Source organism: Anabas testudineus, chromosome 15 (assembly GCF_900324465.2).
Source record: "Anabas testudineus chromosome 15, fAnaTes1.2, whole genome shotgun sequence".
Classification (NCBI taxonomy): Eukaryota; Metazoa; Chordata; class Actinopteri; order Anabantiformes; family Anabantidae; genus Anabas; species Anabas testudineus.
In genome coordinates this window covers 10,868,845-10,891,783 of record NC_046624.1, presented here as the reverse complement: position 1 = coordinate 10,891,783, position 22,939 = coordinate 10,868,845, and the positions used below count along the sequence as shown (strand labels likewise).

Genomic DNA, 22,939 nt, shown 5'->3' with positions numbered 1-22,939 from the left:
TTTTGGAAAATCCCATCTTCAGGTGAGGGATGTGTGCATTTTAAAACCATGAAGTAGATGAAAGCAGAGTCAGCATCATGTCAGCTTTCACTTGGCATGAAACCATTTAACAGCTTCACATTCACTTTCAGACATTTTATGTAGCCTGGTGTCAAAACAACACAACCAGTGAGCATGGTGATAAAAAATAGTTACGAAAATTACTCTAAGGGAGCCAACACTAAAGCAGACAAACATAACCACTTTGTTTCCAGTTAAACAGTCATAAATCTGAAGACAGACATTAAAGTCACAGGTGCAGGTATGACAACAGAAACTGATAGTTTAGCTGTGGTAGGCTTCACAGGAAAGTGTTTATATCAGAATAGCTTTCCCTGAAGTAAATAAGCACAACATGGTCTGCTTAGGGATGATCGCTCTGCCAAAACGCAGATCTAAAAATGAGGCCATCGTGTTTTTTCTAATGCACAAGTTGCTGCAGACAAGCTGGCACAAGATTTCCTAACCAGACAGACATAACTGAGATTCCTCTGCATGGCCTCAACCCCTCTGAACCTCTCTCAAATCACACAAATCAAATGCCAGCAATGTCAAGCAAGATATTGGAAACACACTGTTAATTGGAAAAATACAGCTGGCATGTGCAAGCCCTGCATGCACAAAGGCATTCGCAAAACCAGAAGTAAACATTGCACTGACTAGCTCCTCCCTTCCTTGATGTCACACATAATTTCAGAGAAAGCTATATCAAAAGTTCCTAACAAAGAGTCCCATCACAAGAGGAAGTTGGCCTTTATGTGGTTTCCTGCCCTTGTCAGCTTCCAGTGACCACTTGAGGAGGAAATGCAGACTGCCTCTCAGTGGGCAGCTGAGCAGGAGAGCAGAACCAGATGAGAAATCCCAACTATGCACAGTAACAACAATCAGTGGCGAGCTTGGCTGACCACAGACATCTACCCAGACTTAAGATAACTACATCTGGGGGAGATGGACATTATGCTGCACAGAGAATTCATGTACTTTAGAGAGACAAGGTCAAAAAACCTGTGACAATCTAGTTTCCAAAAAGAAGATCTAGAGTATTAAATGTTTAGCATTAGCTCAGCAAAACTGCCTGAAGCATCTTTCTTTGTGTGTGTGTGTATGTATGTCTTTATTTCTTTGTGTGATTTGGTTACGGTTAGGGCAAGGTTAAAGTTCAGGGTTGAGCAGCCCTCATATACCTCAAGTATAGTGAGACAGAAATGTGTGTCTGAGTGCGCGTATACAAACAGACACATACATACACACACACACACACACACACACACACACACACACACACACACACACACACACACACACCATAAAACCACATTAAACTGAGGTAGCATGTAGAGTAAGGCTGCATGAGAGCCAGGAAATACCACCCAGGCGCTGTTTATGCAAGTCTGCAACACACTATGTATTTGTCTGTGTGTGCGTGTGAACAAGTGAGTCTGTCTGTGCTCTCATCTGCAGGATGTGAACTTGTGGCTCCCACTCTTCCTCCTCTTGCTTTATGTCCCTCATCTCTCTTCAAAACATAATTACATCAGTATGTTCAAACAGGATATGTTAGAGCACAGAGGCTGACCATCATAGTCAGCACAGGACCAGGTGGATAGTGACCTATTCTGGATGTGCATCTATAAAGCAGTATTATAGATGCAATACCAGAAACTAATCGTGCTGCAATGAGAAGGACATCTCACAAAGAAAGTACCATAAGTCAGTTCTAGGGAACAGGATATGACAGGGTGGAGGGGTGTTACTCTATAAAACATTCAAAGATAAGATTAACTATTTTTTGACTGTGCATTGACGCCACATTTCCTCATTCGCTGTACTCATACTTTATATGAAACACTAAATATCTTTCAACACTGTGATTCATCATTAGAGTCCTCAGTCCCTTTGAGATATAATCCTTCAGTCACACAAACGCCTACCTACACTGCCCAGTACTAAGGGACTGGTATAAAAACACCAATTCAGTGAAACTCAAGTTGAGAAAAGACTCACAGACTATTAACGACTGCGACAGCCAGAATTGAATAAGAACTCGAGGCTAGAGCCACCAAATAGCTTCTTTATAGCTAGCAGAAGATAGCAGCTGCTTAGAGAAGCATTAGCTCTGGTACCTGCTGGGAATATGAACACCCTATCTATAAGTGCTGGAACATTTTAAACTAGTTTTTCTAGTTATTAAAAACACACACTCACAAAAAAATATATCAGCACCCAGCTGTATGAATACTAAATACATGAGCGCTCGGTTCTCAGCAAAGAAAAAAACATGCCCAGAGACTTTAAAGCAAGCCCTTTAGAGGAACATAAGAAGCAGAACAAGTAGACACTGCTTAAAATGCTCTGTGGGCATGTTGCAAGATATCCAACGTGTGAGTGCAACTAACAACAGATACCCCGGTCTCTCTCATTTAGTCTTCCTTCCCTCATCTTCCTCATGTCTCCCCCATCCTCCTCTTCAACAGGTTTTAAGCTCTGCCATGACATGTGACTGCATTAATCTCCATCCTCCCCCCCCCCCCCCCAGCTGCAGATTTGACACAAAGCTCTGTGATTTGGTGCATCACTTGATGATGTGATACGCTAAGCTGTGGACCAAGAGGAGAAAACACATCTACATCAGACCACTTTGCCACTGAGGCGTTATTGTGTATTTGTCTGGAGTTCCTGTGTGCATCAATCAGCAAACAATCACACTCAGCAGAGAGGACAAGCAGCACACACACTGTCACCAGAAGACAGAGCGCATGAGCAAAGAGCAGAGGGGTTAGTGAGTTCGTGAATACTTAGCCTGACCAGATATGATATTTTACAGATCTATCACAGAGACAACATGCAAATTACCCAAAGAGATTGCTGCACTAAACGATAGTCAATTTAAAAAGGAAGCATATCCTGCAGTAGACTCAAGATAACTCGTCGTGCAGCCCCACTGACCCTAAACAAAGGGCAGAGGCACAGGAGAAAGTGGGTCAAATTTTCAAATCGAAGTGGTGGCAGATGCTGCTGTGAACCACACAAAAAAATGAATTCTTTATGTACAGTAACATCACACAAAAGATGAGCAGACACAACATAATGTGCCCAGACACATTAACGCACCCATAACCCCTGACATTACTCCGCCACAGCCGCTTCTGCCTGACAGGATGTACAGACGGACCATTTCTGACTGTCTCTGTTGATTTTGCTCTCCATTTATTCCAGTCCTCTCTCTCAGACACACGCACACAGACAAAACCACACATTCTTGGCAACTCTTTCATCTCTCGGCTACTGCAGCAGAAGCACTGTGCCATCACCACGGAGACAGAAGGCCTCACCATAACAACCACTGAATGGAAACTACAATGAGCCTCCTTTTCTTTGTATTCTCACCTTTTCTCTCTCGTTCGCTTCACGTTCACCTCATATAGATCAATTATGCATGTAGATATGGTGAGTGGGAGCTGCGGTGTTAAAACGATCACAACAGTGACAACATCGACATGAGCACGGTTAACAAAAACACATCAAGAACAAGAATCTGTACCTGAATCTTCATTTTCCAACAGGAATTCATGCCTGGTTCCTGGAGCCACCTCACCTCTCTCTCACACACACATATGCACAAGCAAACAATCACGCACGCATACACCCACACACACACACACCCTCACACAGACAATGGTTCCGCAGGGAGGTTACATGCCCCTTCTATAAATCCTCGAGGTGAGCCAAGATGGAGAGAGAGCCAAGCCTCCGCAAATACGGAAGTGGAGCCGCGGCGACAATGTCAGCTGTCACTGTGGCGACTGCAGCTACCGTAGCACAGCGTGGAAACAAAGACAGACAGAGGAAATGATAGGGAGAGAGATGGCAGAGGGAGAGAGAACGAGCAGCTGCCCTACATTTTCTCCACGCGCACACACACAGACGTACACACACACACACACAGAGAGGCAGAGCTGCTGCTGCTGCTGCTGCTGCTTGTCTGAGCTTGCTCTGCCTCTCAGCTGCACACATACACACAAATACACACGCAGTCAATCCTGTACTGTAATCTCATTGGCCTTCCTCTTCCTACAGCTGATCTTGGTGGGGGAGGGGGCAAACTGTTGTTCATGAATTATTCATGAGAGGGAGGTGCTGTCCTTTAAATAGACTCACTCTGCTCTGCACACTAAGCTTAACCTTAAAGCACCTCTACCTAACCCTACTTAAGAATGTCCTGAAACCACAATGCACTGCCACACACATGCACATACACACATCCTCCCCCACATCTGATTCTCTGCTTAAGACAAAGAGTCTGCCACCACCAACATCCCCATCCACCAATCAGAGAGTCCATTACTGGTGGTCCTACCAATCCCCAGCAGCTACAGAAGGATGCGAGGTGGAGCAGGGACAGAGGGTAATTTATTACAAACATCCTCACGACTGTATTCAAGGGCAAAGCTGCAGCAAAGCACAAAAACACCACAGGCCACAACAAGCTGTTGTCCACTAATAAACACATCAGTTAAACATTTTAATGCAGCTCTAACTAACTTTAAATAAGGATGTGGAGTAAACTGCAGCTGTCTGAACTGGTTAAACACACTGACAACACTTCTTGTCAATTTTCCCAACTGTAATAAGCGAGTTTTTTGTATTCGAGGATATAAATCCAGCACCTTTTTGTGGCATGTTAGCGTGTTGTTGTTTGTTTTTACCAAATGAAAAGAGTTGAAGTTGTGAGACCTACTGTTCTCCATCTATACATTATTGGTTACTTGTTATGTTATAATTAGGATTTCATATAAGATGAGGTCTTACAAATTCCCTGTATTACCAGTATATAAATCCAACCTAAGATAAGATAAGAAGACCCTCTTACACGTCTTTTTAAACATCCCAACACTATGTAAAAATATTTCAACTGAGCTCTACCTTGACTAGCTGCAACACCAAAAGGCTTTTTATTCGTAATAACAGGATCATAAACTAATAAAATCACCAGAAAGTAAATATCCTGCATAAAGACTATCACTGCGTTTTAATCTAAAGCAAAGAGAAAAGGTGAAAGAACAGTTTTGGGCTGTTTGTTGCCTCTTTCAGAAAATATCAGCACAGTTGCTAATGTAAAACGTATAAAAGCCTGATCAAGTTTACGAATGGAAATCTGAGCCATACAAAGTCAGAGACCCGTGAGAAGATATTTTTAATACTGGAGAGCTGGATGGAGGGGTGACGACAAAAATTTAAGTCAATATGTGAAGGGATGAAGAGACAGAAAGAGGAAAGAGAGAACTCTGACAGTGCGATTTCCACTGAGGGAGAAACATGTCAGATATCCCACTGGGCGTGAAATTGAGCTGTAATAGCCTTTTCAGTTCATATTCAAATACAGTCATGCATACTGATAACTACAACACTACAGCTTGTCTGCCTGCTGCACGTTTCAATCAAATTCACCTCGAATTAAGAGAAAGAGACAAGGAGAGAGACGCTGAAATAAAAAGGGGAGAGATGGGCCGTGGCAAAAAAAAAAAAAAAAAAAGTATATATACATTTTTTTAAAATGTTAAAAATTCAGCAAAAGATTGAATAACTGCACATGAACCCTCTGCTACTCATCTGCCGTAACTATATGCAGTTCTTTGATCTGGAGCATTGCTTTTCATTTACATACTGTATGCAGCAGAGGATAGTTTCTGAGCCTTGTGTATTCATGCGACCAAAATACACAGGAGTGAGGAGTGAAGTGGGCCGTCACTGCAGCAGCGTGACCATGCAACAATACCATCAATTCACGTTCTCAAAAAGAAAAAAAAAATTGTCTGACTGAAGCAGCTTTATTGATTTGTGGCTCTCAACACTACCTGCTGCCCTCTTGCCTCCCCATCTCAACATCTTTTCAATTCTGACACCCAATGGTGCCCATCTATCTCGACCTGTGAAAGCAGATGGAGATTTGTCAAAAGGGGCTCCTGCTGTCAGCACAGGAGACTGTCGGAGTAGCTGGGTGGAGTAGGGAACAAAGTTTAAAGTAACCTCTTTCTGGGAGTCACACTTTCAAAGGCTATTTCTGGCCGGCCTGCGAGGCTGGCAACAGGACTGTGGGAGGGAAACTGGTGCATTCAACACAGAAGATTCATCAGGTGACATTCCCCATGTAAAACCTAAATTAATGATCTTTTTTATTTTTTATTTACTATTTCAAGTTGATTAAAACTTTGACTAGTTTCTGTCACAGAAAACATTTACATTTTAGTCTTATTTTTCAATAATTAAATGATTAGGGGACAAAACACATACAAATATTTTAGTCTAATATGAGTCAAGACCTAGAATGAGCATTTCTGTCAAACCTTAAAGAGAAAGAGAGGTCCTTAAAACACACCAAGGGATAAAAGGTTCTTAGAAGCTGGTGAAGAGCAAAGTGGACATAAGTACTTCTTAAGAAGTCAATTACATCAGTTAGGTCCAAGACAGCAACATGCAAGCAACTGCAGTTTGCCACTGAGGAAGCAGAAGGCTGCACCAAAGCACAGGCCAGGGAGGAGGGTGGTGAGAGCAGGCAGCCAAAGAACAAATGATGATGGGCAGGAGCCCAAAATGAATTGGCCTAGGGCTAGTGTGAAGGGCATATGGGCAACTGTTGATTTGGATCTGATAGGTGCACTGGATGGGCTGAAAGGGACAACTGAGAATAAGCCAGAGAAGATGGGAGATTTAATTTGTGAATATTGCATGAGAAGGCTTTGAGTTTGTCAGAGTAGAAAAATTGTATTAGAGGTAGTAAAGTCCAGGTGGCAGCGGGAGATAGATAGGCTTTTCTAAAAGCAAAGACAACCCAGACAGCAGTGGAAAATGGTTACAGATAGTGGGAGAGAGGGAAATGATGTACCTGCAAAATAACTTTCTCATTTAAGAGAAAACAGAAAGCCTTATGAAAATGCAGAAAAAGCAAGCAAGGTCCGGATCATATGAAGATCAGAAAAGACTGCCAATCAGTTTGCTTTAAAAATATAGTCACAGGGGGCATCTCTGAGAGCATAATCTGCAACTGCAAGTCGTGACGTGGAGCCTTTCATAGCCTCAGTGTTCCGGCTGTAAACATTGGTACGGAGCACAAAAAAAAACAGCCTCTGTATCACTAATGAGTGACTCACTGAACAGAACACACTGTACTAAAAAGAAATATAGTGACAGACAGGGTCACATAGTTTTATCAGGATAGCAGCTGTTGTACAGTACAATAGAGTAGAGACTGCATGTAAGGGAACTGTGTTATCTGTTAATGAAAACATAAATGAACTAAAAGACACTGACTGAAGCATCCATAGTGCTTAGCAGTAATAATACATTACAGAGCAAAAATCCATTAAATATTGAAATATTGAAAATGACCACTGCAGCAGCAGTGTACCGCTAACTGTGAGAAGTGGAGAAGTTCACCAGACATACCTTTCTCCAAAATCAACTGCTAAGGCAACATTTAGTGCTTCGTTCATTTATGCTTTTAAATGCTATGTTCTGCTAGTACATGAGAGTTGGTAGTTTCAAGAATCATGAGAAAGTGATTAGTCTGACAAATGTACATCTGGAAACGTGTAGAACAGCTCAAGAGACAAAAGATGCTTTTCTATAATCTGAAGCATCCTTGGCGGTCTTTCAAGCAGGAAAGCAAGAAATACGTAACATACTTCCACACATGTTTTTCATGGGGAAAAGTGTCTATAAAACATATCTGACCATTTTTAGACTGATCTGGCACCTTCTAACAAGAGTTAAGATTCTAGCTCATGTTTGTTATTCAGTGTGCAACACCCAGACACGTCACATTGAAGATATGTGCAGCCAGATGTCATCCAGTTCCCTCACTAATGGCTCATCATACAAAAAAGTGAGCCTTTACAGTGTAGACTTAAGTATTTAGTCCGTCTGTATCCATATCAGCTTGGGAGGCAAGTGATAACTTTCTAAATTAGATAAATATTAGATAAGTATTTGACTGGGGCATTGAGGTCTGCAGTGAGCACAGCATAACAGCAAAAAAATGAATTCTAAATTCTTCTTTAAGTTGCATCAGTGTGCTAATAAGTCTCATCCACTTAAGTAAACTTCTATGATATGCATGCATAAGCTTTTTAACCCTGGACATCGCTGACCTAATGTCTCCAGCAAGAGAGAATGAGCCTGAACACAGGTTAGACGAACAACAATGCCTAAAACACCAGCACAGATATTTAAAATTAAAATTGAACAACCACAAAAGTACACTGTTAAAGAAGAAGTAATTACAGTAGCACTATGCATTCTTTTGAAGTAAAATCAATAGGCAGGCTAAGCTTGGTCTCCTATAAACAGGGTAATTAAGATTGTTATCGTGCGTTTCTCAATAAAGAAGACAGCGTTAACTGTTTTAAGGTCAGCTCTTTTTCTGACTTTTTTTTTTCCAGTGCCTGCAATAAAGAAGAGGAGATTATTTTTCAAAAGCTGTGGGAATGCGATTGATACACTGTCCAGATCAACCATCCACGTGCATCACTGCAGGATGGACCTCAGTATGTTAAATATATAAAACACTAATGCTTCCCCCTCCTCAGTATCCACCTCACTCTCCTTTGGCCTTGTCCACCACCTATGACATCATCAATCATCACCTGCTGCTAAACAGATGGCGCCCCCTTTACTGACCCCAGAGAGGTGGGGAATTGCTAATTATTTTAAAGCATGCACGCACTTACAATATAGCATAATTCCTATTCAACCACAGCTGCACTTTTACTTTTCCTGCCTCCAAAGATCCGATCAGGATTTCGGGGTTGTAAGCTGCTTCTCTGCAGGACGTAAACCCTCAGCAGGAGGCTTCTGGCAGACAAACACGCCTGGAGTTACAAAGCACCATCTCCTGTATATAACCCTCCCATTCCTGTCTTTATCCACAGCCAACTGGTTAAAATATCCTCAGTAAAACAACTCAGCTACTAACCTATGGTTAATGACAGCATGGAGACAGTGGCGATGTAATGTTGAGATGGCATCATGATGAACTGTGTTACCGCTTGTGTAGCTGCGCAGAACTCAAAACAATTAATTCCTCGAAGTCCTACCATCACAGGACAGCATCTTCACAGGTGTGCCGTTTTGCAAGAGAACAAAAGACTACAGCAAACAGAAACTCCTCAGACAGCTTCATTTCTTCCCAACTCAGTTTGTTTGTAGTATTAGATGCTTTGATGTGCTGTACACCAGTGGGGCGATGCTCTGTTCACTCCTCTACACTACAACTACCTGAGGTGAGTAACCTTGAATTTTCACCCCCTCTTCCTCGCCTACCTCCACGCACGCATGATGGATGAAAGATGGCGCAATGAATCTGTCCTCCACCCACCAACTCCAATTGCCATTTTAAGGTCCAGCCTCATTTTGCTGCCAGATAAATACGGTCCAGAGCAGCAGCGGCAATTTGCATTTAAAGGCTGTTCGTCTTACATGCCTTGAGCCCGCAATCCACTGAAAGTCATATTTGCATTTTGAATACCTGCAAATGCTCAAGTCCAAAGCTCAGAATATCTGTCAGGATAAGAACCCAGGGAGCTAAAATGGTTTGGATTTAAGTGCCGTAATTGCTTGTAATTACAAAATGACAAGTTAGATAAAAATCACAAAGGTAGAGAAGGAAAAAGGGTACATTTAGAAAAAGAAAAATCTCTTAAGACATTTCTACAGAGATCATGCTGGCAGGAAGGCAGGTTACAGTTTTTGCTTAAAACAAAAAGAGGGATTAAGCAATTCAAGTATGGTGATGCATCAAAAGACACTTATGTTCCACTGATGCTGCCAGGACAGATGGACAGCGTGCTACTCTCAGCTAAGATACACTGTTTGGTCTATTGCCCCCTGCTGACATGATCCTGAACATGCCCTGGACCTTGAAATAAAATAAATAAACTATTTCCTCAAACTAAGACTTCATCTCACAACATAGTTTGTTTTTTTAAATATAAAATTAATATAATTATTTATTCAAAGTTAACAATCAAAGAAAATACTGACGTAATAAGGTTTAAGACAGCAAAGTTTTAAAATTTATACATTTTATTTGTACACACAAATCACAAATTTCAAGGGGCAAATTGCCTCATCAGTAAAGTGTACGATACTGGATTGATCAGACTGTACAGCTCTGATATGCTGTGCACTGATTTATTGACTAAGATTCACCATCTATATTTATTTAAATTGATTTTTTACTGAGGACATTATTAGGAATTTACTAAATCAAGAACAGCATGTCCATTACATGGAATAACGTATGCAATGATATTCTGGTATGTCAAAATAATTTCAGTATTGTTGGCTCTGCACCATCATGACATGAAATTATTAGGAATTAATTAACAACAAAAGATGAGGAAGTTACTAAAACAGCATGTCCATTACAAAAAGCTAGTTTAGTGTGAGTCATGTAATTCAACAAAAGCCTTTTTCATCTTCTCTACTAGTTACAGCAAATAAGCTGTGAATTCCAGTCCGGACCGTCCTCAACTCACTCACTGAAGTCAGTTATCACAGCTAATGCTAATGCAGCCCTCTTCCATCTTGTCATCCCTGTCTTGGCACTTGATGGACGTCAGACAAGGTGCTGGCTCCACATACGAACCAGCCCACTGCTCATCAACAAGTCTGCCCCATTTCATCTCCATATGGGTGAAGCTCCAACAGGATCACTCAGCATTGTTCCATGCCACATGACGCAGCTGTGACAGGCTCACAATGAGGCCGCAGCAAGCTGTTGTGACTTGCTTCAGATCATTTTTTATGACACTAGCACCAAGATGGTAGAAATGGATGAGAGGCCGATCATTGTGTTAAACAAAGAAAGAGCCATATTTTAAACTACAATGCTGTGTTTACATGACATGCAACTCCTACTGTCGCCCAGCAGGGTTGTTTCAACTGTTACATCAAAAATGATGCCCACTGCTGCTCACACTATGCAGAGAGGAGTGCGGAGGCAAAGCTTACATGCAGGGCTGAACAAGGGAGCTCCCCAGGATATATAGGTTATCTCTGTGAAACTTTGCTTTTACTTTTTCTACATTTCCATCTCCTTCTGCTATTTCCCCATCTTAATTTTCTCTCCTTTCATCTTCATCTTCCACCAACTCGCTTTTTAATCAAATTTCGTTCCAATCACTTCTTCAATCTCACTCCACCATGTCAATATTTGTCTGGTCACCGCTCCGTCAGTCTCCAGACAGCTTTAAGCAAATATCGGTAAAGGGTGTTATCACCATAAGAAACATGCACTGAAATCAGATCTCAACAAGGGAGCAGATGGGGATACTTTCCTGATGACATCTTTTGACTTTTACAGCAACTCTCCCTTGTTTGTTCCAGCCCTCTGTCTTTCATCACACACGATGCCTTACAACAAGTTCAACAACCTGTCTGTTAGAGTTTAGAGAAGCGCTTCTTTCTGCTTTATCTCATCCCTGAATCAACTGTTGTACTGTAAAGTTACTGTAACTGCCTACGCACACATACAGATTTGATTTTTCATGCTGCAACCTAAACTGACTGGTAAGTGCTCTGTGCAAAGCTCAAGAACATAAAATGCATTATTCCCATTTAGCAGTAAATCACTTAGTGGTTACTATGCATTCACTGCACTTAGATAAACTTGCTTTTATTGTACATTTCAAATACTGTGAAATGTTAATGTATTTTGACATTTGTGTTGCAATCTCAGGAAGGAAAGACACCAACCAGGTGAAACTCCAGAAACTGCAGTGTTAACGTCCTCGTTCATACAAAAGTAGAGTTTCAGCTGTTTGTTCAGCTCCCTGGATTCAGTAAACATACAGAAGTGGTCTAGATGCAACACGAATAAAAGACATCTGATTGTCTTTCCCCAGCCACTAGTACACCATTGTCCATTCTCAATTGTCTGTCACGACATTTTAATGGAAGCAGTTTCCAATTTCAATCATGTGACTGGCTTTGTGTCTGCTTGTATGTGTGTAACCGGGATGACTCATGAACACTTAGGTTCTGTAAGCACGTCAGTCTTTTTCCCTGGCCCTGCACACTTTCTGAGGCCAATGTGTGCAGCGGAAACACAGCAAACTCCACCTTGAACAGATCGGTAATGTGATGGCAACTTAATAGACAACAAGCTGAGCAACTGCAACTCAGGCCTCAACTTGTTCGCTACACCACACTGAACCAAATAAGGTGCGAATATGCAAATGTGTCCAAAGCATTGCCTAACATGAGTGCTAATATAAGAAGTGTGTGTGTGTGTGTCAGTCTGTGTGTGTGTGTGTGTGTGTGTGTGTGTGTGTGTGTGTGTGTGTGTCAGTCTGTGTTGTGTGTGTGTGTGTGTGTCAGTGTGTGTGTGTCAGTGTGTGTGTGTGTGTGTGTGTGTGTGTGTGTGTGTGCCAAAAACATCTATAATCAATTTAGTTTGTGAACCTTAGACTGGCACTTCTGTGGTTGAGGTGCAAAACTAAAAGATAAAAACAACGCTGGTCCTTAGGAGGTGGTTTCCATAGTGATGACACATTCTCCCTGTCTGCGCCGTTTGCTCGTCTTGTCTCAGTGGTCTGAGATTTTCATGTCGACACATATAGCACAATAACAATCTATTAGCGAGCCTGAGGGAGGTCGCAGGGCTGAAAGATGGGAGGAGAGGGAAAAAGAAATGTTTGTTCATGCATACAAGCATTGAAAAAGATTGCTGTCACACCTGGTAGCGTGACCTGAGGCAGTGGATAATGGAGCAGCCACACAAGTTCTTTGGACACGTGTGGAAGGTGGCGTGGGTTCAAATAAACACATCAATCAAAATGACACAGGACTGACAGCAGGTATCCACAGCTCCCGCTCGTACAAATCTTCCCCTTGATTTCACAAGGCATCTTTCTGGTTCAGGTTGCTCTTGCAAAAGCCTTCAAATCTGCGGCATGGGACACAGGTATCAGTCCTTGGAGAGCCCACTTCCTGAATATTCATTGAAGAAGCAAAGTGAGAAACCACTGTGCTCCTGGCACGTAGAGGACTTGACAGCTCTGACAGCCACAAAGCTGAGGCAGCAGACTATTTCTACACGTTCTGCATTTTCTGTCCTGCCAATACTACTTTTATTCAGTCTTTGCTCCGTTTCTACGGCAACAACATGCTCCTCTAGCTCTTCCTTGATGTTGTTTACAGCAAGCTGTAATTGTGCTCTTTCTCACCTTATCTTTCTGTTCTCTCACCTGGCCCCTCTGTCTGTGCTCATCAATACACTCTACCAGCTCTCCAGTTCTCCTCTTGGTACAGAGGTGGATGTCAATACCAGGCCACAGTCCTCTGCACTCTGAAAGCCACGCAGGAGACCACATACTAGTGCATTCACACAGTTGTGCTATTCACAGGCTGAGGGATACGGCGAGCACTGTGAACACAATTTCACGAGTTCAAGAGTGGCTTATGACCCACATCATCATCGCTTTTGCTACCTATTATCTGTGTTGGGTACTCTCCTATCTTAAACTGTCTGAGTGTATAAACAGAATGGTCAACTGGGAGCATCTATCCTAAATCTATTTGTGGACCACTAGTACTCATGGGTTCCCATATAAAACTGCCTCAGGGTAAAGAATATACCTGGAGATGAGATGCAGCAGCTTTGGTCTCTAAGTAAGCCTCACAAAATTATTCTTTATCAAGACTCTTGCTGTACATCTGCTGAAGTTTGGTTGCTTCAAGCTGCAGACGTTTTCAGGCAACAAACATCTGGTGTTTTACTCCGTTTATGGGAGCTCTTTGTGAATGCTGTCTTTCTTTTCAACATAACAAGAACAGATTATCTGCATCTGCTAAGGCATAATGGGGAGGAAGTAGCAGATTTGTTCATTAGTTAAATGCAGGCTCTCATATTTGATTCAAAGTCAATCCTGATGGATTGTCCATCGTTTGATCCAAAGAAGCATTTTTAATAGAAACATGATGTGGGTGAATGACCATTTGACTCTTTAACATTGTCATAGAAGACTTTCTAAACAACGAATCTCACATGGTTAATAAAATTAACACGAATAATAATTTGCAACACAGAAGGAAAACAAATATCCCTAAGGATGAATATATTTAATTTACAATTGTAGTGAGAAATATCTCTGTCTCTATCTATTACGCTAGCGGCTAACCCCACATTTTCATTTGATGCATGCCTGTAATCTGCTTTTATCAGCTGAACTATGCACCCTTTAAAGGTAAAAGCAGTCTGTTTATTAAAGTGATGCCTCAAAACCTCTGTACCGTTTCTTCTCTATAGCATATGTCACAAAGGGAAACAATACAGCTGTGTTTTCTCCTTAGTGATATGTGAAGGCTTGTTTCTTTCTTCCTAAGGACCTTATCATGTCGGTTTTATAGAAAGTAGCTATTGAACATCACCACTCTAAACACTGGTTGTGCAAATACCTGAAGTGGCTGCTTTCATTTTCAAGTGTAAAACACTTGCTGACATAAAGTACACTGACAGTGTGATGCCCATGTGGCAGCCATTAAGGACACATTGCTAGGCTGTCACTTACTCTGATTGATTTGAATTAAATTTAAGTAAATTAAACTGATATTTTTAAAATTTAAATATGTCAAGATCAGTTCACTTCCAGCCTCTGAGTTGGTCAGTTATCCTGTAGCCTCCATACTTTGGTTCCTGTGTCTACTGTATAAACAACCACAGTATATCTGCCCTGTTTTGTTCCATTTTAAGAAACAGCCCTCGACGCCTAAATCAAAGGTAATGACTGTTTACTGTACTATGACATTTAAGGCTCACAGTACAGTGGTGCAAGATGACAGTCAAGTAATTTTAGTCTTAGGCAAAAGAGAAACTTCAAATGTATGCAGGTTTGTTACTGTAATAAATGTCAATGGACAAACTTGATTTACAACAACTAGGTACTCTTTATACTGGAATAGTTTTTGCTATTATTCCCCAACAATAACATACTACTCATAACCTTAATGGTTCAATATCATGGGAACCTGAGGATGTTACCAAAAAAGTCAGGCGGGGCCATAAAGAAAACAAGCACATATCTGCTTCAGCTTTTAAAATATAGTTGCTTACTGTCCAATAAGAGAGATTTCCAGGTGCTCCCCTTTGTTAGCTTCTCTTACAATTTGGTCACAGCAAAAAAATGCAGCTCTTATTAATGAGATACTAGCGCTGGCAGACAGAGGTGATAATCCCACTATGTACGTGCACTACAGGTCATGGTAGCTGAATTAGAGTTTAAGCAGTCAGATCATTTTACAATGGTCTGCAACTGAGTCAATACCTGCAGCTGTTGGGCATCTGCCTCTCCAGACAGCCAGACAGCAACAAGAGGGAGTTCACAGTGTGGTCACAGAAGTGAATCCATAGGCAGGGGGATTAACTATGCTAATCTTTCACTGGGTAACACCATGAGAGGATGATGGAAGAGGATGAAAATGGGGAGATGGTGGGAGGAGGGACAGGAGGAGAAGTTGGAGAATGATAGAACAAGACATTTAGGTAGACTGAGATTGAAAAAAATAATATTCATGCACCTGTTAAAGGACTCTATTTTTATTACAGGAGTTCATGAATTAAACTTCCCCTGTAAATGACAGACAACTGGGACTCCTATTATCATATCTTACTTTACCTAATGCACAAGAGACTTAATACTGTATGTGCCTGTGTGCTCACCACCTGCTAGTCACCACAAAGGAGCACGACAAAACTGAGAGTCCCATCAGACTTTCATCAGTTGCGTTTGCAGTTCTATATCAGTAGTATACATTAGGTAACTGTTGTGTCTCAGACTCACAGTCTGCAGCAAGGGAAAAATCTGCAGTGTGTTCTCAGGAAGATGAATTTTGGCGCTAAGAAAGCTCACAGAGAGCCTCCGTCATCGATCTGGCTGGCAGTGGCTAAATGTCCAGGGCCATGTGAGTCACAGGAGTCAAGTCAGCATGTCACAGCAAATTAAGCAGCATCGTCAGACACCTCACAGAGACTTCTAGTGAGCAGAACAGCGACAGAAAGCTCTGGACGGAGAACAGACTGAGATGCTGCTTCCTCCATCTCTAAAGAGGAGAGGGGACTAGCAGATTGTACCTTTCATGTGGTGATTTCATGTCTCCCTCCTGGAAATTACTTGCTCTCTTTCTGTATGTCTGTCTCAAATTATCTGCTGGCTATTCACTTGTTAGTCTGTATACTCTTACCACAGTCATTTCTATAATAGAGATATTCAGAATCTGAGAAATGCACTTTGGTTTGCTGTGCAAAAATGACACTGGTTCCCTTAAAATGTGTTCTAGCAAAAATATTTGGCTTTCACAATGCAGGCCTTTTCTCAGTTCACAAGTACTTTCTGTTCCCACAGTGTGGGACAGGCTGAACAAATTTCTGTAGGTTAGTAGGTTAATAGCTATACATCTGTTGGATTAGGTTATACAACAAGCTACATAATGTGTAAATCAGGAGATTAACATTTGAAAATGTGTTTTTCCTAAGCAACTATATGAAAGCAGCTTAATATACAGACTTTTTTTTTTTAATCATTTGGCAGACGCTTTTATCCAAAGTGACTTACAAGTGAGACAAGGGCACAAGGGTAGGCAGGGTAAGCTTAAGGAGGTCTTGCATAAGGATCCCTACTGGAGGTTGGCCACAGCCGCATGGACGGCGGTGTGCTACACTACCCAGCTGCACACTATGCCATTTATTTGCAGAGCACAGTGAAGTGTTAGTTTTGAGCTGTTAAAGTGTGTCTGTGCATTGCAGTAGTGGTTGAAGCGATGGGGCAGGGGTTAATTAGAAGATACAGTCCCCTGTGAATGTCTGTCTTCCTGCTAATATCTGTTCTTCTGAAACCAATAGCTGAGACATTGTTCATACAAGTACAAAGGCGCCCCTCACACCAGAGACAAAGCAAACCCTCAGTCAACTCTGTATCATACAACATTATTCCATGTCTACTAGCATCAAGAACACCTAAGGGGGCTGTAATTATTTCCTGCCATTGCTCTATTTTCTGCTCCTATGGGTCAACTGTAATTGCATATATAAAACTTAATATAGCACAAAGTGTCACGGGCAGTAAAAGAAAGTAAAATAACCCATAGAGCCTTCACATAGGCTAATGAAATGAAATCTTTAACAAGGTGAAGCCAAGTCCTTCCTCACAGCAGTCAAGGCCCTCAAAGGCCTGGCCGTCATGTCAGCTCTTCCACATTTAATTATGTTTTTTAGCATTTCAACCTCAAGTGGCTCAGTGCAGCCAGGTCCTCCGGGAGACTTGTAAAAGTCCTGCACAGACGGGCTGACTAAAAACACCAGCTGCTTGGGTGTGTGTTTGTGTGTACCTGTAACCTGAATGCATGTCCTCATAGGTGAGTTTGCCGAAAGAAATACAGAGAGAGAACAGAGAAATACAGCAGCAGCTTAAACGAGTGCAGTAAATACAGGTAGGTAGAGAATCCTGCAAGTTGAGTCTATTAATCAAGCAGTGTACAAATGTGACGGCCATTTGACCAATTAAATGAAGTAGGCAAAATTCTCAGTCAGTTATCATGTATATCAGCAGCTAAAGATGTGACATTAGCCACATTTTGAAATTTTGCTGAATACTATGAGTGCCATATGTAAAGCAGGTTAGGTTGCTGACACAAAACAGTCATACCTTTATATATATATATATATATTTAAAAAAAAAAAAATGCTGCCAGAATAGAGAGAATCCAATTATTCCTATGTTATCTTCTCTCTCCAGCCTGTCTATAAGGCTATGGACAGGCAGAGTTTTTCCTACAGCAGGATGAACATAAGTGTGTGTTTGTAGATGCTCGTTTATGGTTGTGTGTGTGTGTGCGGCGAGAAGATAGAGCACAATATGCGATGTCTACATTTGTGTAACCTGAACATCAACTGGATTAACAACCATGTACAGTACCTGCATTACATGCCCAGTTTACTCAGCCCTAAGGCTTTCTGGGTAATTATCATGACATTTCCATTTGCAAGCCCCTGGGCATGGCAATCTGGAGGGGACTGATTTGGACAGTTGAGATGCATCAAATGTTTGGAAAATGTTTCGGCGCCTCAGGGCTGAGAAACATATTTTCAGATTCTTTTTAAACACAACTGTAGAATTTAATCAAACAATATTTTACAGATAAAGCGATGCTGAAAGTAAACAGGTTGGTATGTCTTATTTCAGCCAAAATGCTTCAGAGACGCTATTTCAGGTGGTGGACAAGTAGACAATTAGAAATAAAACAAGTTGTGTCATTAAACTAGAATTGCTTCATTAAATCTGCAAAGACAGGACCATTAAACATTGTCTGTGTAGCCTGGAGGCTGTGTTCGAAGTTACAGCAGTGGTCAGTGTTTGATCTCTGTCTCTACAAAGCCCAGAGATGCTCCATCAGAAACCAGGGGCTCTGGGGCAGACACTGTTATCAAACCTCCAAACATCAGAGCAGAGACAGTCTTCTCTGTCCTTGACTCCAACACACACATACTGAAGGACAAGGCTTCCAGCGTTCTCTGTGCCTTCATAAAAAATGCATGCAGAGTCAAAAGGGCGGGTATCAAGTATCACAGCGTTGAGTGCATGAGCAGTCACACAAAATATACGATGGCAAGTTAAAGAATGTGGCACATTTGGGATTACCTGGTTTTCTGCATTTATGAGACAAAAAAGGTGATCTGATCTTCATTTAGGTGACAAGTACAGACACACACAAGCTGCTCGAGGTAATGACACAGGAACCGTTACATTACTGCAGTGTGGGTGTATAATGTTGTGTCTATTGAGCCTGAACTGTTAAATATTCACAATGCTGTTGGAAAAAGTAAGTGAATACATGAAAGCAAACCACGCCCAAATTATGAAGCTCCCTCCACCTACTTCACCTTTGGGATGATGTTTTTATGTTGGTATGCAGTGTTCTCCCCACTACAGATATAGTAGAGCATGTTCTTCCTAAACTATTCAACCTTAATTTAATCAGTGCAGAAAACATTTTCCCAGCAGCACTGTGGAGTGTCAAGGTGCCCACACTGCTAATATTAAATTATTACTTTGTGCTGAACATCATGATTACTGTATTCCAGACACACGAACAGACATGTTCCAATAGTTCCTTGAATCATTTACTCCTTTTCTTCTCAGATTCTTTTTTTTAACCATACTACAGAATTACGCCTTTGAGTCATCTTTCTGTAGCTCAACGCCCGCTTCTAGGGTGAGTAGCTACAGCATTAAACAGTCTCCGTTTAGTGGCAGCTTGACTGACTGAGGAATATCTAAACTCTGATACGCTTTACTTTTTCTCCAGCTTTATGCAAATCATCAATCCTTGATCGTAAGTCTTTGCCAAGCTCTTTTGTGTGAAGCACGGTTCACAGCGGATGCTTCGTGCGAACAGCAAACTCAAAATGTTTCTTATTAAGCAGTCTTTAACCCACTCCTCCAATCTGGGTTCATTTCTTGGACTCTAGGTTTGTTAACTCCTGACTCCAATTATGTTTTGTTACACATACTTTATCCAACCTTTAATGTGAATGTTAAAATGATGATCTATTCAGTATATAAAGAAAACTGTGTCTTCATGGTTAAATTAGGTCATGTTTGTTTATAACTTTAACTCAGATGAACGTCCGGGTTCACTTGCTTTTTGTTGTCACCGAGAGAAAACCCCTGTATGTTGGTGTGAATACATGTGTGACTATGAAAATGAAAGCTACAGCTGTGCTCACTGAAGCTTTGCTATATTTTGCTGGACGCAATCACACGCTGCTCATGTAAATTGCTATACTTACAGTAAAAATGGCAACAAGGCACAGTACAGATGGGGTTAAAGAGATAAAATGATCAACAAACACTGACAGCTGAGTGGGCATTTCCCCGACACAACAGCAGACTTATAAATATAGCACATCAAAGTAAGTTTGTTTTTTCCTTCTTCCCAACCAACCTGTGCCCAAGTTTACTTTATTGTCAACTCATGCATAATCCATTTGCTGCATGCCTTATCAAAAACACCAGACTCAAATACATCTGACCGTATTATTTCCCTAGGCTGAGAACTGTCGGGGAACTTTTTCTTTTTTTTCTTTTTTTTGCAAGAAATAAAACTCTCCAAGCCTTTTGACACTGTGTTTAAGAAAAATTTCTTAGAACTAAATTTATCTACTCACACACACACGAGTGCTCAAATGGGCAACCGCAGTGCACAGACAAAGTGTCCACAAGCACAAATCCAAAGAGGATTTCGAAGAAGACAAATGAACTTGAGAAAGGGTGGAGAAGAAAAGGCCAGACAGGGGCTAGAAACAGTTAAAGATGTGTTGCTCTCTACAGGAGCAGCTGACTAGCTCTGAATTCTAAGTAGAGGAAAGTTCTGCTTTTTTTCTTGAGGCGCTAAAAGACCAGTTGTGTTGTCTAAGAGGGCCAGATGGGCCTGTGCTCTGTGACTAAACTCAAGGCATGCACACACATACACACTCCTCTAGAACCCCAAAGCTGATCAGCTTGTTCCCTCTCTCCTTTTTTTGCAATCGTTTCTCCTTTCTCCACTCTACTGATGGTCCCACAGGGAGCACATGAGTTGTTTGCCGTTTATCCACGTACTCCTCTGGGGGAAAAGGAGGCTCAGCCAGCAGAGAAAGATAGAGGGTGAGGGATGCTGAGCAGAGAGAGATGCAGCGCTGGGGTTTAACACTGTTGGCAAACAGAATGGCAGAGAGATCAAATGCCCTCTCAAACATTTTAATGCTTACAGATTCTCCCTTATCCCCTAACAGACTAAAGTTACCTTGCTCTGACTGCTGTTAACACATGTCCTGGTAGATTTTTACCAAAAGCTGTTTCCAACGTCCTGTTTTTCTGCATTAATTGGTCATAATGTGAGATCCTTCTTCACAAATATCAGCAAACACAGCATTTCAAGGTTATAAAACAAAAACATTTGTGACCTTTCTTGTCTTTATTAAACATACAGAGTGATGGTAGAAAAGTAATGACTTTCAAACGTTACTAAATGTCAACCGGAGACAGATGTTAGCAAATCCAGTCCAATCAATGTAATGAGTATGATGGTCTAGTTTAGAAGCAACCTTGTCTTATATAAACACCCAAACAGTGTCAGTGAGCTGATGTAACCCACACCTCTTTAAAAAGAGACCTCAGAAGACTAACGATCGAGAGTTGGTGACTTACAAGTATTTGGAAAGAGTTACAGAGTAATCTCAAAGAGTTTAAATATTTATCAGTCCACAGTTAGACATATTGTCTATAAATGGAGACCACTGGCTTTTCTCCATAGACGTTGGATAGAAGTGCTGTTGGAATGACTTCAAGCTGAGCAGAAGCAGTGAGGAAGAATGGTCCAAAACTCCTCCTGAACATTGTGCAGGTCTAATCCACAGCAACAGGAAGTGCTTGCTTGAGGTTATTGCTGGTAAAAGTTGTCTCAACCATTTATTAAAAGACTGTTGCCCAACCTTTTCCAGCACCACTTTGTCAAGAAAGACATTAAAGAAGCATTTAGAAGCAGCGTTTCTTGATATTTGTGAGTTGCAGATGACACTTTATGGCCCAGCTATACCAGAACACAATGCCATTACTTTTCTTGCTCTCCTATTTAATCTACAAAGAGCCTATGTTTTAATTTAACTACAGTAATTTGATATGAAACCGGTTTTGTACTGAATCCCAGTTCACTTTCACTTGTGTACTGATGATTTTCAGCTTCTTGAATAGCTAAAACCAGCAAATCATCCATCAGTGGTTGCCAAGCAAAAAGACATGTCGTCACTTGTTTACAGCTGGGTGTACTGTCACTTGTACAGCACAGAGAGGCTGAAACACAGTGCCATATGCGCCATGCCTCTTAAGAGCACCTGTGCTTGTGTACTTAGCACCCAGACTATATTGTGATCTGATGAGGCCAACGAGAAAGGCCAGGCCACATGCATCATATCTTAGCACATTCAAAAAAGCAGCTGCACTCTGAGAGCACTTCACTGTGGTTTTTGATTGTACTTGAGTAGAAACAGAGGTGAGGGAAAAAACTAAAGATTGATAAGCTGCATGTGAAACTAGGAACTACATTTTCTGAGAAAAGTAGAATTCATAAAAGAAAGTCAAATTTGTCATTTTAAAAACCATCACGTGGCACTAATTTTCTTCTGGTAGCCAGACAGACTGACTGAGGCCTTTACTTTGACTGATCTCAGGGTTTCCAGATTTGATTTTTTTGTTAAAGCTTTAAACAATTTAACAGGTTTTTCCTGTAAATGTGAAGTTACCTATGATGTGTGTGGTTACTTTAACAGTCAACCTCTTAACTGCATAACCAGATGGCCTACAGGCAGTTCTGGGCACATCTGGGTAAGCAGATCAGACTTTAACTAGACACATAATATGCAAAACCTCAGCTCATCCCACAGACGGCACAGAAAGAATTTGCTTGAGAAATGTTGCAAACGTTAGGTTGCTGTGTTTTAACAACAATATTTTAAAATGCACTTTCTGATGAACAGGAGAATATAATAGTTGAACAGAATAACTTTAATTAAAATGAATAAATTTGAATTTAAGCCAGTTTAACTTTTGTTCACCAATGTTTCTGCAATGCATTGGAACTTTCTATGCACTTCTATGAGTCACTTTTCACAAATATAAACTTCACACTGTCAAATGAGGTTAAAAAAAAAACAATAAAATAAAAAAAGAAGATATTATAATATTATACGTTTCAAGGCATATGGCAAACATTTGTTCGTGTGGGTGTATGAATGACAGTGAGCAGAACAGAACTTAATGTGGCGCTGATATGAAAACACTCAACTCAGGCACCTAAAACAATGATGAAG

The 22,939-nt window shown here is 41.2% G+C and overlaps 1 protein-coding gene across 9 annotated transcripts in view; it reads right to left on the bottom strand.

The window, feature by feature from the left end:
- Window positions 1-22,939, bottom strand: part of march8 (membrane-associated ring finger (C3HC4) 8) — a 67,906-nt gene that overhangs the window by 27,781 nt on the left and 17,186 nt on the right. Inside the window, exon 1 of one of the 9 annotated variants that reach the window (XM_026355373.1) lies at window positions 3,581-4,032. The exons of 7 other annotated variants lie outside the window; for them this stretch is intronic. In XM_026355373.1, coding sequence (XP_026211158.1) covers window positions 3,581-3,610 — 30 coding nt within the window. In that variant the 5' untranslated portion in view covers window positions 3,611-4,032. Of the gene's footprint in view, window positions 1-3,580; window positions 4,033-22,939 lie in introns of those variants that run through there. One more of the 9 variants, XM_026355374.1, reaches the window with a different exon arrangement.